Below are 16,691 nucleotides of genomic sequence, written 5' to 3'. Positions count from 1 at the left end.
TTGTGCGTTTTGATTTAGTTATATTTCCCCTCGTTCGCAATGTGTTGTAATCCAACACATCGATGATAGTCGAAAGGTTAACGTTAACACTTGCAAATTCCCTACGAATGAGTCGTCATCCTTGTGTCACAACCTCAAACTATGGAAATACCATGTGAAAGGTAGCAAAAGATCAAAGTAGTGCTAAATGGGCGTAATGTTTTTGTAATTCAAATCCACGTTGGGTGATTTATTATCGGGGGAGTGAACAACTCCTGGAGCAACCTGAAACATTAACAGTTCTAAATTAACCCGAAATTCAGATATTTACCATTGTCTTTGCAGTTTTATACCACCCCGACCCCCTCCTACCATCTTGATTGTGCGAAAAGATCGCAGATTATATCTATTGGTTATCCAATTAACACGCTGGACAATATTGATCAATTTGGTTATTGGCACAGTTGCACATTGTGACAAAACGAGGTTATATGTCTAAAATCGTAGGGATATCGAAACGGACTCGTCACAGTCCTTAAGAGACTCATTTACAACATCATGGATATTTCTAGAACACTTGAATAGTCATTTAACAATATTCATACCATGTTTCATTTAACGAATACCTATGTGACAGAACAATGAATAGGTTCACACAGCCGATATTTCAACATCTTTCCTGAACAGATCCACAAAAACATAAAATAATTAACACAAAAACACCCATCTGAGAATGAAACAAAGGTACAAAACCACGTCACAGGAAACCGGAACATTTAATTACTTGTATTGAACACAATCATGTAATTTGATTCCTAGCCTTTATTTGTAATCATAAAATCAATCAAACGAATTAATAGCTGGACGATTTTATATTTATATGTTTCCAAATTTACAAAATTAAAGTTTCCTTATGTCCAGCACTGTTTCACGAAACGAAACGAATTATGGTAATTTTACAATAATAGAAATATGCCAAATATAAAAGCCCTTGTTACTGAAATAAGATAATTCATCTCAGAAAAGCCATGGGTAAGAGAGGTAACATTCAATATGCTTGCATGCTTCTATAGTAGATATGTAGGACACAGTTCTCAGAAAAATTTGTATCGGAATAATTTGATTGTCAGAATTCTGACAATATTGGTTGTCACTAAATCTGTAATTATTGATTGTGTCAGTAAGTGATGCCGTCACTAAATCTGTAATTGTAATTATATCAGTAAGTGATTTCGTCACTAAATCTGTAATTATAATTATATCAGTAAGTGATGCCGTCACTAAATCTGTAATTATAATTAGGTCAGTAAGTGATGCCGTCACTAAATCTGTAATTATAATTATGTCAGTAAGTGATGCCGTCACTAAATCTGTAATTATGATTATGTCAATAAGTGATGCCGTAACTAAATCTGTAATTATAATTATGTCAGTAAGTGATGCCGTCACTAAATCTGTAATTATAATTATATCAGTAAGTGATGCCGTCACTAAATCTGTAATTATAATTATGTCAGTAAGTGATGCCGTCACTAAATCTGTAATTATAATTATGTCAGTAAGTGATGCCGTCACTAAATCTGTAATTATAATTATGTCAGTAAGTGATGCCGTCACTAAATCTGTAATTATTATAATTATATCAGTAAGAAATGTCGAAGGAATGTTGATATCAGTTGTAGAATGCTAACAATTCATACTTATTTTTATTTTTAGAACTGTTCCAAAAGTTATTTTGTGCTGCCTTATTAGCCTTACTTCCATCTCTATGTATCGCAAATAATGAATACACACCGCGACCGTATTGTGGATTAACAAAAAACATTAAGATAGGCCTTATTGAACAACCTTGCGGCACGCCTATTCCACGAAATACAACTTCCACGAATGTCGATTTATGTAGGGACACAATGAGAATGCGATCAACCATGAAAATCCAAGTCCGTAACATGTACAACAAATACGTAAGTTGATAATGTAAACTTTCATAACATGGAAATTGATACTTAAATCAAAACGCAAACAACAATTTACTGGAAAAAATAATCATATGAATTAGGAATGAGGAGAAAATACATTACAGGATGCATATTGTTGACTCGTTTTAGTAACACCAAGCCATTCTTTTCCAATATCCAACAGACGAATCTTTTCTTTATATTTGTGATTGTTTAAAGCCTGTTGTGGATGGGGTTTTGGGCGGTTCTAAATAATATCTGTCTCATAATCAGACATGATTTTTCGGAGGGGCATGTATTATATCCAGAGGGACAATGGTGTATTATGTTTTGATAAAGTAATTGAATTGGTTTCTTGTCTGAGGTTTTTCCGGGGCGGGGGTGGGAGGGATCCAGATATTCGGAAACAGACTGCGACGATTCAATGACAAACGAATCAAAGACAATCAAAGGACTAAAATCTAAATTGGACAAACCAGACTGCAACATTCAAACAACGAATATCACTCAGGCGATCTAACGAATAGGGCTTAACAGATCTCACGACTTTGTAATCAATTTGACCAGCTTTACGTTTAATCAGACTGAAACAATCTAACGACCAACTAATGAGATTAGGACGACCATGTTATAACTTGCCATGTTGTCACCAATGACCGCTTTCCAACGGTTTAATGTTTTATAAAATGTTTTATTTTTTTAGAGGAACTACATTTCTAATCAGTCCAGACCAAACCGATTTCAACACATAAATACTTGCTTACCGACAAGAGCATCGCTAAATGTAAGTTAGTTTGACAATATATCGATTCATTTTTTTCTTGCACTTTTCTGCGCCCCTACCAATCTGAAGAACCCAAATTTGTTAGGGAATGATAACATGTCAGTCGTGTAAGCAAATTAATCAACGACACACGCTGTAACTTCCTTTTTGACGTTTAAGGACTGTAATATAATTATATCTCGAATTTCTATAAAACTAATATACTGAATTTACTTTGGAAAATATTAAATATCTCTTGTAAATGTAAATGATATTGACTAAAATTACAGTGCCATATCGAGGTCTGAAAGATATTTCCTTTAATTTCCTTTCTTATTAGCTACAAACCAATCAGCTATGACAAGACTTGTCCTGTACAAGCTTTATTATATTAGCTCTGTGTTAGATTTTTACACGTCATGTTTTCCCGCTAGAGAGTTAATTCTTATCTTAATCATTTTAGGTTACCAGGACATTGAGAGACTTACAGATCTACGTTCTAGGATTATCGTGCATAGGAGAGGCTATGAATTATCGTGGAATTTTCCATTCATCGGAATCATGGATAATGGTTGGGCGTTTCCGTGAACCTTCCGACTCTGGTATTCTATGCTATGTTTTGAACGACATCAGGCAAATGATGTGTGTTCTTTCTCAAGACGACGAAGTTGGCGAGGGGCACCATCCGAGACATTTTCATCAGATGTTGACTTGCAGTCAGTTTCACAGCTTCAATGACTCTGGCCGTCGTGATCGTCTTTTTGTCAAGATTTTGTCCGATTTCTTTGACTATCTGAACTCCTTATCACACCATTGCTGCACACAGTAGATTGATGGACATAACGAGCCAACACTACTTTTGCTTCTTAAAGCCAGAGACTCTTGTAGTAAACAAACTTAATGTATCTTCTATGAAGAAAATTGTATTTGTATATTGTTTTATTATATCGCAGTTATTAATGTACATTTTATCTTGGATAATATAAATATTATATTGAAAGAGATAAAGTCTTAAAATATTTAGCTTATTAATATGTTTCCATATTTTTTATGTTTTTCTTTTTATTTATCAACCTACACTTTCATTTCATTAAATTATAGACATGGACTTCCATTTTCTTTATTGATTCCAATACCATGGATATCTGAGATTAAGAGGTGTGTTAGAACACATATTCAGAATACTATATCTGTTGAATATTAATCCTGTAATGTTTTGAATTACAAACTTATTTCCAAAAAAAACAATCTTGCAGTTGTTTTTCTCGTATTATTTTATGGGGAGCCCATGTATTTCACTCCTAAAATGATCGTGATTTTACTCGATGTATTTATTTAATTATGGTCCAGTACAAATAATTCAACTTTAAAATATTATCTGCCTTGAAAAATATTTTTACTACGACGGACTGTACTAAAGTTAGCCTCTGCCATTGAGTCACTCTTTGTCTACGTACAGGTCTTATGAAAGTTCTTCGGGGGCTATAGGTCGTCCAGTTTAGACCCAAAATATGAGTGTAGACCAAGTTAGACGGGAATCTGAATTATCTAAAGATACGATAATCTGATACGTGAGGAAATAATTCAAAATAATATGCGATACGATCATTGCTGTATGTCAAAAATTTGAGTCGCCCTAGCCTGCACGAAAACTGTAATTATGTGGGGATCAAGTAGTACAACACAGAGGGGGACATGGAAACTTTTTTTGTAAAAGTTTATCATGTAATTACATTGAAAATATGCAATCCCACCTTATGACCTAGTTAAGAGATTATGATAACTCAGTTATATTTAAAAAAGATACACACTACCACAATGGTTGATTTTTACCTATAAAAGTTACGTCACAAAGAGAAAAGATAAACTAAGAGATTTCACTGAAAACTGATAAATAGGCGTGCTATAATTCAATATGTTGATAATCGACGAAATTGCTCAAGATGTTGACAATGAATGAGTTAACTAAATATTTGCTTTCCCAGCTAACAGAGTTGGGAATTCCACTCATTACAGGATGTACGAGATATGAAGGTACAAATCAATGCTGACCCTCCTACCTTATGACCTAGTTCGAGCATTAATATGACCTATAGATCTCTCTAATAATGAATCCCTGTTAGACTGTTACCTAGGTTTAGATTTTTAAAGTTGCCAATTGTTAGATAACCCTTAATACTTTATATGTAGTCCGTGTTATTTTCAGAAATCCTCGTTCTCAATCCCTTTTAGCTTTCTGCATGCCTATTTTTGACTAATTTATGGTCTAGAATTGGAATTTGATGTCTGAAATAGCAAATTTTTTCAGATTTTGTGAGATGATGAGAGATTTTCAAACAGAAGGATAATTCTAAAAATAGACGTTTTGCGAGCAGGGACAGTCAAGCGGATGTTAATTAAATGTTGTGACCTACTTTCAGTTTGGCTACCACAAGATTTTCATGGTCATGAAATGTTGAATTTTTGTTCAGAAACTAAGTATTGGTCAGGCTTTCATGTGACAACTTCGAATGTTTCAATGAGATTTCTGGAAAGAGTTATAGATGGTTGAATTTCGTGATTTAACATGGAAACAGCTGATGGTAAATGAATTAACGATCTTAGTGCATATGAACTTATGTAAATGGATTCGATGATTTGATTAACCAGACTTCATTTTACATCTTGAAATATTATACACTGTATAGAGTTTTTCATTTTGCAACAAATTTGATTACCACCAGCATTCAGATCTGAACTTTCGTGGATATTTATTTGAACTTTATATAGGGGCAGATGCGCCAGTTTGTTTTGACAAATCATACTTTATTCTCAGAAACGGGAAATTTTTAGCTAAGTCAATCAGTAAAAGTGTTCGCGGCTTACCGCCGAAATTATATACTTCACATCTATTTGTGTCATTTAAAGATACTCTGTGATATACATAAAAATAATGAGTAAAATCCCTAACAACTAATCATTTAAGATATTCTGTGATATATAGAAAAGACATACATAAAAAATAGTGAGTAAAATTCCTAGTTTGAAGTAATTTTAAAGGTTTCTCTACTTTTCTCGTACTTCTGAAGACTTTTAACATATATTCGAGACTAAAGTCAACTCCCCCCCCCCCCACCTCCCAAATGACACACCTGTCTGTTTAAAGTTAATACAAGGGTGTATTTGCATCGCTTTGTTACTCTACTGGATTTTATGCAAGGATCAATTCCAATATACAGACAGTATGCACAGTTTTCATTATCAAAAACGACGTAATTAATCCCTGAAAATATTTTATAAAGTATGCTTTTTATATGGGCATATATTGTCGTCTGCCTGTATACTTACGTAAACCGTTTAACTGATTTGGGCCTTAAAAAAATTATTGGCTGGATTTTTTTAGTTCAAACTTTCAAATACGTTAAGGTATTCTAGATTTTGGTGTATAATTTTCACAAATTTGAGCAAAGATTTTTCGACCTACTAAAAACGGAATGCCCCTTTAAATGTCACTGCGATGACCGTATCAATATAAGCTCAAAATAACAACAATGATTGTAAAATGATTGTATCTAGGCCAAACTAATCTTTTTTACAAGAAGATAGTGTAGACAATTTCGATACAAATAAACAAGAAAAAAAAATTTGGAACCCAAAAAATCAGTTTAAGTACTGCTAGCGGATATTCTAACTCTACTCGTGGTTTCTGTTAAGTGAATAGGATAAACCCCTTAAGACTCTGCAAACCAAAATTTCTTTCAGATTTACTTTACTAAAAACAATAAGACCGCTTGCCAGGCATGGTAATATACGCCCACTGGCAGCTTTCATTTGGAATAGAAATATTTGCCAGTACTGTAACAATCACCATTGGAGCGAACTGAATAATATTTTTCTGATTTTCAAAAGGGTTTATCCTATGATTACAAACACTCACACCTAGCTTCGTCAAAGTCCGTCAAGAATTGTTCCTTCTAGAGTGTGTACGTGCTAAAAATTGAACGCATTTTCAAGAACAAGGGCAATAACTCATACAATATGATTTTCAATAGGGTTCATTCTGGGTGATAACAACCACTCACACCAAGATTCGTCAAAATCCGTCAAGTATCGTGCGCCCTAGAGTGCCTACGAGCGGACAGACGGATATGGGTGACGCAAATATATGCCCCCATTTGATGTGGGCGTATAACGACAGCTCCAAAGGGATTGATGAGTTCATGACAGCGTGGCGTCAAATGTTCCATAAGATTGGACATCATACATAGTTCGGTATTACTTTTTATCGAGAGGAAATCAATGGATTACTCGTTAGAGTACAATTTCACTATCAATAAGCATTGAATTGGAAATATTAAGTACATATTAGGCATGTTCTCTCAAAAGATTGATGAAGCTTACTGCAAGTAGTATTACGGTGGAGTTAAATATAGATCACTATACAGCTATACCGAGTATACTATATTTATGTTCTTAACTTGCGGTTTAACTGCCCGCTTATTATGTTACCTGTAAATTGTATAGTAGATACATGCAAATAAATTTATTTGATAATAATTGTAACTGTGAAAGACGTATTTCGCTATTGTATGTGAGTGAACTGCTGTTTACAGGCCCACGCCCCTCTATGTCCTTGGTTTCTAACATTAAGAATATTAAGAATCCTTAAGAATACGCTTTAAGGCCGTATAAACAAACTCTGAACATAGTAGACTCTTCTCCTGTAACGAATGCCACCCCGTAAAATTCAGATTTCAAAGTAAAGAATGTTTTATTGGCTAGGAGTTTCATGAACAAAAGACAATCTGAGCCTTTTAGTAGGCCTAGTATTTTCGGACTGATGTTGCAATTCATATAAAATGATTTCAAATGGTATTCGGTGGCTTCTGTAGTCTGTGGCGCGAGTAATTGTGTCTTTCATTTACTACCAATTAAAAATTCCTATACGTACACTGCCAAAGGTACAACTTAAAACCATCTATTCGTCTCTTTAAACAAACAACATATTTTATGTATGTTAAGTATGTGACAAATGTGTTATACTGTATTATACTCCCCCATAGCGGTTAAGTCATACATGATGATAATATTTCATTCATAAAACTGAAACTGGAGGAAATCTGAATGAATCACAATATAACGGTTTGTACTTTCGGTGATGTAATCTCAAAACATAATATTTACTTTTCTTATAATTTGTCATCATTTCCTATTAGTTTGTCGGAGAGAGGGGGTGTAGAGGCAGTGGCGGTGCCAGCCACCCTAGACACGAGAGCAAATAAGAGACAGACTGAATTATAAGGGGTTCAACACTGTCTAGGTTGATATTCAAATGCTGTGCAACTCTGTGGAGCCACCATAAGCACAAGCCTCCCACTGAGCGTCTAAAGGGCTTCCTTCCCGAGAAAATGTTCGATGGGACATTCATTACCATCTCTGACACCGTAGAAGTGGTAATGACTTTTCAGAGAGGGGCTAGGCGAAGACATGTATTAGAACGACATTGGATGTGGGAGGAAGGGGGGGGGGGGTAGCTATTATTTCACAAATCAATCAGAAGTGAGTAGTTTTCTGGGGAGAAGATGTACGAATAAACCAGTCTGATTTTCATTTCAACCAAATCATTGTTTAAGCCAATCATAGATCATTGTACTATTGATTTCAGACAAAAACTAATATACAAATATAGCAAAAACGTTTGAGAAACTATGACCCATATAAATTTTTTTAGATGTTTAAAATATGAAACTACACTGTTACAGAAAAATTTGAACATAAGATTTTTTCAACGCATCACTTTTTAATAACAGGGAAACAAAAGGATGCGTAGGCTGTTGTGCAAATATAAATATGAATATCCGCAAATTAGAGATATGAATCACAAAATAGTTTTGATATAACCTTTTAATAAAACTGCTATCATATCTTAAAATCGCGGTCACCAATGTAGCCATCACAGAACACACACGGATCTGCCTTCCATTTTATTCCCTGAAAAGTTTCAGTCGTAGTTCCCCAAAATCTTAATCTCAAGTAGAGCACATCACCAAGCCGGAAATACTTTTTTTATATACCTTATTAAAATTTTATTTGATATGTGCAGTGTTTACCCTTTACAATTTCCCACACTATGTATCGATGTATAAGCATAACGTCCGTAGTAAGGTATTCCGTTTACAGTACGACTAATTTGTCATGTAATTTCTGAACTGTATTGATGGGAGAAATCCTAATATTCTTGAGCATTCTTCCCGCCGATGCCTTTGTTAAGAGGGAGGGGGGGGGGGGGGGGGGGGGGGGGTAATGAGATCTGTTGAAGTGCTCTGACCTTTTACCAGTATGAATATCATCTTGTCAGTACAGAAATTTATGAAAACGTTTGTCCCCGATGTCGAGAAACTGTATATGCCTTTAGCTCTCAAGAATGACTGGCTACCAAGGCTACCCTTCTCAGAGTTCAAACAAATCAAATACAAAACCGTAATGCCCAGTGTTTCATTCATGAATATTCCCGTTTCAGTGATGTAATTAACATTATTGAATAATACTTTTGGTCTTTCCATTGATGAATTCACGATTACCAAAATGTAATGACATTCCTTTAATCTACAAAAATACACACAAAAGAGAAACTAAGTAACGTTAGTCGGTATTTTAAATAAGATCTACTTGATATACTTCCTTGTATTAAAGGAGTTAGAGTCCTTACTTAACAGTCTTGGCCCGATTCATTCATGACCTATGTCAGCCAACAGAATTTATTTTTTGGTGCCACCACAGAGACGAACACAATGTTTGTTTTCCATTCAGAAGAGAGCTTCCTATACGTATGTGACACCAAAAGATTCAATCGACATCGAAGCTAATATTTATGACATTATCTCTTTAACTTGTATACAGGTAATTTTTAAATCTATGATCTGTGTCACACATCAAATATACGTTGTGGATAAATTTAGATTTTGCACTATTAAAAAAGTGGGAAAATCGGTAATTCATATTTCTGGAAATATCTCAGATCAATATAAAAAGGGACAGCATGGATTTAACGATTTATTTTGTTTTAAGACTTCAGAATGAAAGGTACGTGGTGTTTTTGTGAATTTTTCAAATTTGGATTTCAACAATTACCATGCCAGTGAGTCTGGGGTTGCCTTTGTCACACCTGATGTCACTCTACGACCGGCTCAGCCATTCGGTGTCTTTTTTAGGGAGTAATTATTTATGTTACCTTTGATATGATATCTTTGGGAGGCGAAAAATATGTCCACATCAATGTTCTATTTTTTTGTGGCAAAACGTGGAGTTTTGAATAATTTTAGTCCAATCCAAAGTCGAAATTTTATTGGGCTCTTGAACAATACGGGTATTTTTTTTTATCAGAGACCATTATAATGTTCTCCTTTGCTGAACACCATGTACCACTTACATTGATACGATTAGGATTGACAACTGGGTATCTCACAAAAACGTATACTCACAAAAGAGTATTTCTTCACCATGTTTATCATTGTTTCTCGATCATGTTTCGTTATTAAACCAAATAATCTCTGTTTTAACACTCTCGTTCGATGTAGCATTTATCAGCATTGTCAAAAAGGGCTTTAAGCTACACAACTAAATTATCTTTATATTTGCGAAAGCATATCATTGAAATTTATTTTTATAAAATATATAAATTCGTATATAAGCTGCGAATATATATGTTTTTGTTATGTTTTAGTCAAGTTTTCAAAAGGTTACACATAAGAGTGAGTATACGGACCATATTGGCTTCAGAGGCAAATAAAAAAGGCATAGTCTTTTAATCTTTCAAAACTTATCTCATGATAGTAATATTAAACCAATATACCCTATTCAGGTGTCAGGTGCAGGAGAATTAGATATTATCATACAGATATCATACAGATATGAAATGCATGTAATATCTTTGTGTTTAAATATGTTTATCTCAGCATATTTCGCTTAAAGCCAATTTCGTTTCAATGTTTCATATTTAATCTATGACACATAGACTTTTTTCTGACTGTGTTCTAAGAGGTTAAAACTAATAGCTTGTCTAAAAGCAGTCATCAGATATTTTATGTGTAATACAGAGTAACTAAATAAACTCAAAAAGCTTTCGGAGCTCCACAGACGAACGCTTGAAATAATTTTTAAATTATTTTTCTGTAGGTCTGTCAATAAGGGGTGCCTTCATAATTTTGGACATCACACTACTAACGGTCATCCAGCAATCACAGTCCACTACAGTCAGAGTTAATTTATGTAAAAAATACAAGCAAAGAAGAGATGTTTTTCTCCCGCCCTTGAAAACTAAACCAAACAAGTTACTAGCAGCCAGCTTGGAGTCTTTCAAAGATGTAGAATCAGTTATAGACAAGCACAGAAAATTATACGTGAGTAAATTTTGTGGATATATAAAAAAAAAACTTTGAAACTTTCACTAAACCCTGATAAACATTTTGATGATAAACGTCAGTTCTGAAATCAATGGTATGATATATTTCAGATTTTACAAAACGATATTAAATTCGTTTTCTTATTTTTAAGAATTGAATATGATTTAAAAGTTGTGACTCAGTATTGAATGTTTCGCCAAAAATAACTGTGGTCATCTAAAAAGTCACTCAAAGTTAACATTCAAGTTCATAAATTAATAATCTGTCGTTTTCAGAAGGATGAAATCTAAAAGGAACAATAAAATGGTTTATGTTAGACGCATCAGGTGGTAATTCTTGGCATTCCCGATTTTAATACATGTTTCGCATTTGCAATATAATTTGACAATTGTTTTGACAAATTGGTAAGGTATTACGTATTTATGATCAGGGCTATCTAGAATATGAATTGGAATGAATCTGTCAACATTTTTCTGCACCTTATTGCGCCAGAGGTAACGTTATTGTATGCTGAAATTTGTTTTGTCAGGAATGTTGAGCTTACTCTATAAGATTTCAGGGCGACCCTAAACGTTCACAATCCAGGTCTAGGTCTTATATCCAGCTCCTCCTACCTGCATAAGTTCGTTACCATCTCAGAGTATACTTAAATCGTACACAGAATCCTTAGGTCAGCTGGCGCGCGTCGGTTTTACTGAGTCATTGTTTAACAGTCAAGTTGCAGTATGATATGATATAGACTATTAGCTCAATGAATTTGTACTAGATTGACATATTTGAAATTTCACAGAAAACAGCTAGTGCTCTAATGGTTTGTTTTAAAAGGGGCATTTCACTGTTATGTAGGTCAAAAGGTTTTTTCAAATTTGTGAAATCTAGACACCATAATCTAGAGAAATGTGTCCAAAGATGTCGAGTTATTCAAGGCTATGAGCGTTTTTACCCCAAATTTATTGAAATTTTTTACTGGGTTATCCCAATAAAGCCCATCCCATCTGACCGATAAAGTTATTTTGCTCTATAGCATTTTTCGGTATATCCGTAATATCTAATAACACATTAGGTGTTTGGGTCGATATGAATTTTATTGAGCTATGTCGTTAAAGGGATTTGAAAGGTTAACAGAGGACAATAATTCGGTCATTTGCAATTAGATTCGACAAAGTTTAGATGATATTTTAATTTCTTGACGATTCAAACTCATCCTTTCACTATTTTGCTTAACCTTTGTGTTTCCTAAACACATAAGATATGCCTCATTGTCCAATGAGCATAGACGTCAGCATACCTACATCTATTGTAATGTAAATGGTCTAGTGGCTGAAATTTTCTACAAGAGCATAGCACAAAATGTATTTGTAATATAGAAGGATTCCAAATTTGAGATAGTTTTTTCAATTGTCTATTGCAGGAAAAGGCCGTTGGATCTCATCAGCTGATAATAAAGAATATGGGTTTAAAAGATTTTTATCCAACTACAAAAGACACAAAATTATTTAAATTACCGAGAAAAAGAAAGGTAAATACAGGTTTTGTTCATAATTTAATGCTTTCTGTTAAAATCTATTTATCATATAGAAGTAGAAATACTAGAAGTGGAAGCGGACTATCTCCAAAGAAGAGTCAGGATTCACAGTCATCACATCAAACAGAAAACATGTGAAACCACTAAATGATTTGGGATTAGCAGTAGGTGTTGAAAAGATTAAGTATTGCAGGAATCCCTAAAGCCCTGGACTTATTTTAGGCCGGAGTTTCCACATAGATCGCGCTGATCTCTCCTCGTTGCGAGCATTCTACCTGGCTAGATCTAAATAGGATAGTGGAGATTTGGTCATCCTGTAGTGACACCCAGTTACAGAAATTTTGATAGCCCTCTCCTGGATCTCTACATCTTTCGTAGGAGAATCAAGTCTCATGTCAGATAATTCCACAGGTAGACTACGCATCTCTGAGCAAAGAAAATCCTGAAGTCGAAAGGAATCCTACAACTGATAGGCAATTAATAGCGACACTCCACCAGAGATGTAGGTGTCACTGTCAATCCCACTCTCAAAGTCTTAGAGGCTCGGCACATTTTGCTTCATCTCTCCCTTGAAAAGATCCAAGAGGACTACATTACAGTGTTCACAGATAGCTCTCTCAACCCATCCTGTGGAATTGCTGCAGCTGGAGTATACATCCCCTCCCAACATTGAGTTAATTATCCCTCTGCCACCATGCTCCATGTTCCTAGCAGAGCTTACGTCAATTGAAAGAGCTCTTCAAGCAATCTGCCAGTTTCTCCCAGTCTATGAGGTACAGGAAAATTCCTAGAAAAGACCATGTCTACTTAGCTCGTATGAAAATGAATTATTTCCAAAATCAGGGCTACCTACATCGTGTAAAATTGGCTGAAGATTCGATGTGCCCACTGTGTGGTAAAGCAGAAGAAACAATAAAGCACACTGATCTTTGAATGCGAGGAATTGACCATCCTAAGATCCTTTGCCACTCAAATGAGTTGGAAGGATGCTCCAACACAAACAATGGATGGAGCCCCATCTCATCAAAGAAAGAAGAGACTACACGCCTCGTTGCCGTCCTCGTGAACATGCAAATACAATACAATGAAGTCACATTCAGATTATGAAGTTTCGTATTATACTTTTACGGTCCGTGCAATTTTTAAAATAAGCAACAATTTTATTTGATTTCTCTCAATTGTTATCTCGATTTCCATCAATTTGTATTGTATTATATTTACACTCAGGTCCGCGCCATATTTTGTAATCAAGCAGGCAACTTTTTTGTTTATTATATTCTGATCGTTTCTTCTTTCAGGTCCGCGTCTTATTTGAAATCCAGTGGATGTTGACATCAATGCTTTACCATTTAGAGGTTGCTGATGTTTTGGAGAAAGATTTCAGTTTCCGTAAGGTAGAAATGATGGTAAAAGTGCTAGGAGATACCTGGAAACTATTGATGAATAGGTTGGGTTTTGGAACAAATCGGACACGTAGTTCCTGCTATAGAGAAGGTTCCATTCCTAAATTGAACACTCGAAGGGAGGTATCAAAGCATTCTTCAATAGTTCTTCGAGATATACATTGCAATCTCAGTCGGCTGATACATATCCTGAACAATTGTCGAATTAGAAGAAAGAGAAATAGAAAAACTAAGGTGACAGAATATATTTTTACATGCAGGAGAGTTAAGTCAGTTTTTAATAATCGCAAACATAGATTCAGTCCAAAATTTTTGCCTAACCACTGCAAAATTCCAAAAAAGTTGTACAGTTTATCGCAATTGTAATACATTGGTGCATACGATATATCGGTATGTTACTGTTTTTCATTCCCAAAGAAGACAAAATTTCTAAATATAGGCCTATGATTTAATTGTTTGTATTGGGTCACGCAGATTTTAGTTGAAGGTCGTGAAATAGCAACTAGCTTGTTGTTTGTGCTCCGTATTATCTTCCAGTTTTTGGTATCATTTGGATGTTTATTTCCATCTTCTTTAAGATTTCAAAATCGAATGATTTGAATATTCATATCATATCATTGTGTTTTCGTTGAAGTATTGAACCAAAGCAAAAATATAGGCACATGACACAACCTTCAAAATATGCAAGCATTCAATCCAATTGAATAAAGGGATCTTGTGCGCCTATGCTAGTAAATCCGTTTCAGGATTAAAGTGTTTATTGTTTACTATTTTATAGTAAACTTGTTGAGTAAACACGTTATTGTGTTTATAATTTGTATCTTATTGATATTTTTTGTTATTTATTGGAAAATAGCTTGTAATTTTTTTAGAGTTGTATAAAGCTTAATTCTTTAAATATTTTAAATCCTTAAGGTCTCCTTGCACAGTAGTGATTAAGATGACGTATGGTTGCGAGTAATGAAAGTGTACATGGGTACCCAACGCAACTAACAACTCAGTTGCATGACAGTTCAATACGTTTGACGGCTATTCTTATTTGCAATCATACGCAACTGGTGATCGCTAAGGTGTGGGGGCCATTAAAGGCACATTTTACTCTACTGTCGATGAACTGACTATTTGAACGATATTGCGTTTAATTGAAAAAAAAAAACATATTTGTACAAAACTTAGATCTGGTTCAAGTAATAGACTTTTAAATTTGACGATAGAGTGAAGAGCTTTATTTATTTTATTATGTGATATTTATTTATAATTTGTTTGCTGTTATAATTATAGTTATAATACAGATTATAGTTATTTTATTAATTTATTTCCAATACATTTATAGTATTAACTAAATAAACGATCTGATGAACAATGAGTCCATGATAATGTTTCAACCAGTAACTTCCAACTTTGTTAAGGATACCGAGGTAATAATGATCTGCTTTTAAGGATGGCATAAATCAGCATAAAATATGACGCCATCGCGTGAATAATAATATAAAAGAATAATTTAAATTTTTGTTTTATTGCTAATAATTTTTATATTTACATACATGAACATGAATCACCTTTTAAATTTGTTTGTTTCCCATCTTGATAAAGTTAAATCTACTCATTTTTATAATGTATATCATTATTATGTATAATATATTATTTGATTATAATTAAAATTAAAGAATGTGTTTATAATGTTATAATGTTTAAATACGTGTTCTTCCTCTCGACATTACTTAGAATTAGCCAAAAGATGATTATTTTAAGGGACACAGTCGACCGTCGATTTAAAGCTTCTGAACGATACTGTCGCTGAGCAAAACAAATGCATCGATTTAACGGTCACACATTCTGATGCTGATTCTAAAAGTCGTTGCATATTCTAGACAATTGTTAATTATTCCGATAGTCACATGGTCGACCTAAGTCACGTTGATCCATACACATTCCGACATCTGTTGACATTGAATTAATGCAATGAAAGTATGCTAGGCAAATACTCGACTTATAACCATTGAGTAAGTAACAATCTAGTAAGTTAATAAAGATAACAATGAAGGTTACGTGGGATAAATACAATAGCTATCACTGAATCCACGTTTGATAACTTTGAGAACAAAACAAAGTGCACGCGAAAAGATAAAGTGCAAAATAAGACTATCAATCATTATTCGCGGAGTATTTGGTTAGGCCAAGCTTCCCTCAAACTGAACCTAAATGTATGCACAGGACAATGTTAATTTGCACGCCGAACTCTCTCTATGACTAATTCAGTGCTTCAAAAGGGTATTCGGGAGAATCTGATCAAAAAACGACATTGTCAACAACCACTGGGAAAATCGCATCCATTGCTTATGCTCTACTTTGGCGAACGAGATCTGCCAATTCGTCTTAGTTTGTTTGATTAGATATACGTATCTTGATATCTCCAAGTTATGCTATGTTTACACTATGTTTCCAGCCACGACAATCACGGTTCAGGCCACCGAGGGAAAAACAAGATTAACATGAGACGGGGCGGGGATGGGGGATAGGCAAACATGACAGACGATAAATGTCCGTGATTGCCGTGGATACCGGGTCAGAATTTTAAGCTTTCACAAAATCTGCCACGGTAACAACGATGTGGATGATGGAGAGTAAAACTGGGAAAACCCTACAAAATGTATAGGCCGTTATAAAAAGAGGTCTGTAGTG

General features: G+C 34.4%; 2 protein-coding genes across 2 annotated transcripts; both read left to right on the top strand.

Moving 5' to 3' along the window:
• Positions 1–1,007: 1,007 nt before the first annotated feature.
• On the top strand, positions 1,008–5,251 carry LOTGIDRAFT_174020 (hypothetical protein; the record flags this gene model as incomplete). Its single annotated transcript, XM_009052052.1, has 5 exons — positions 1,008–1,011; positions 1,696–1,943; positions 2,641–2,721; positions 3,164–3,302; positions 5,121–5,251. 5 exons carry the CDS (start codon positions 1,008–1,010, stop codon positions 5,249–5,251), a joined length of 603 nt encoding a protein of 200 aa, XP_009050300.1.
• Positions 5,252–9,420: 4,169 nt separating this feature from the next.
• LOTGIDRAFT_174019 (hypothetical protein) lies at positions 9,421–15,342 on the top strand (the record flags this gene model as incomplete). Its single annotated transcript, XM_009052051.1, has 6 exons — positions 9,421–9,579; positions 10,403–10,430; positions 10,855–11,078; positions 12,493–12,600; positions 13,905–14,053; positions 15,291–15,342. The coding sequence occupies 6 exons, from the start codon at positions 9,421–9,423 to the stop codon at positions 15,340–15,342; spliced, it is 720 nt and encodes a 239-aa protein (XP_009050299.1).
• Positions 15,343–16,691: the final 1,349 nt, after the last annotated feature.

Source organism: Lottia gigantea (genome assembly GCF_000327385.1).
Source record: "Lottia gigantea unplaced genomic scaffold LOTGIsca_179, whole genome shotgun sequence".
Classification (NCBI taxonomy): domain Eukaryota; kingdom Metazoa; phylum Mollusca; class Gastropoda; family Lottiidae; genus Lottia; species Lottia gigantea.
This window is presented reverse-complemented; position numbering and strand designations above follow the sequence as displayed.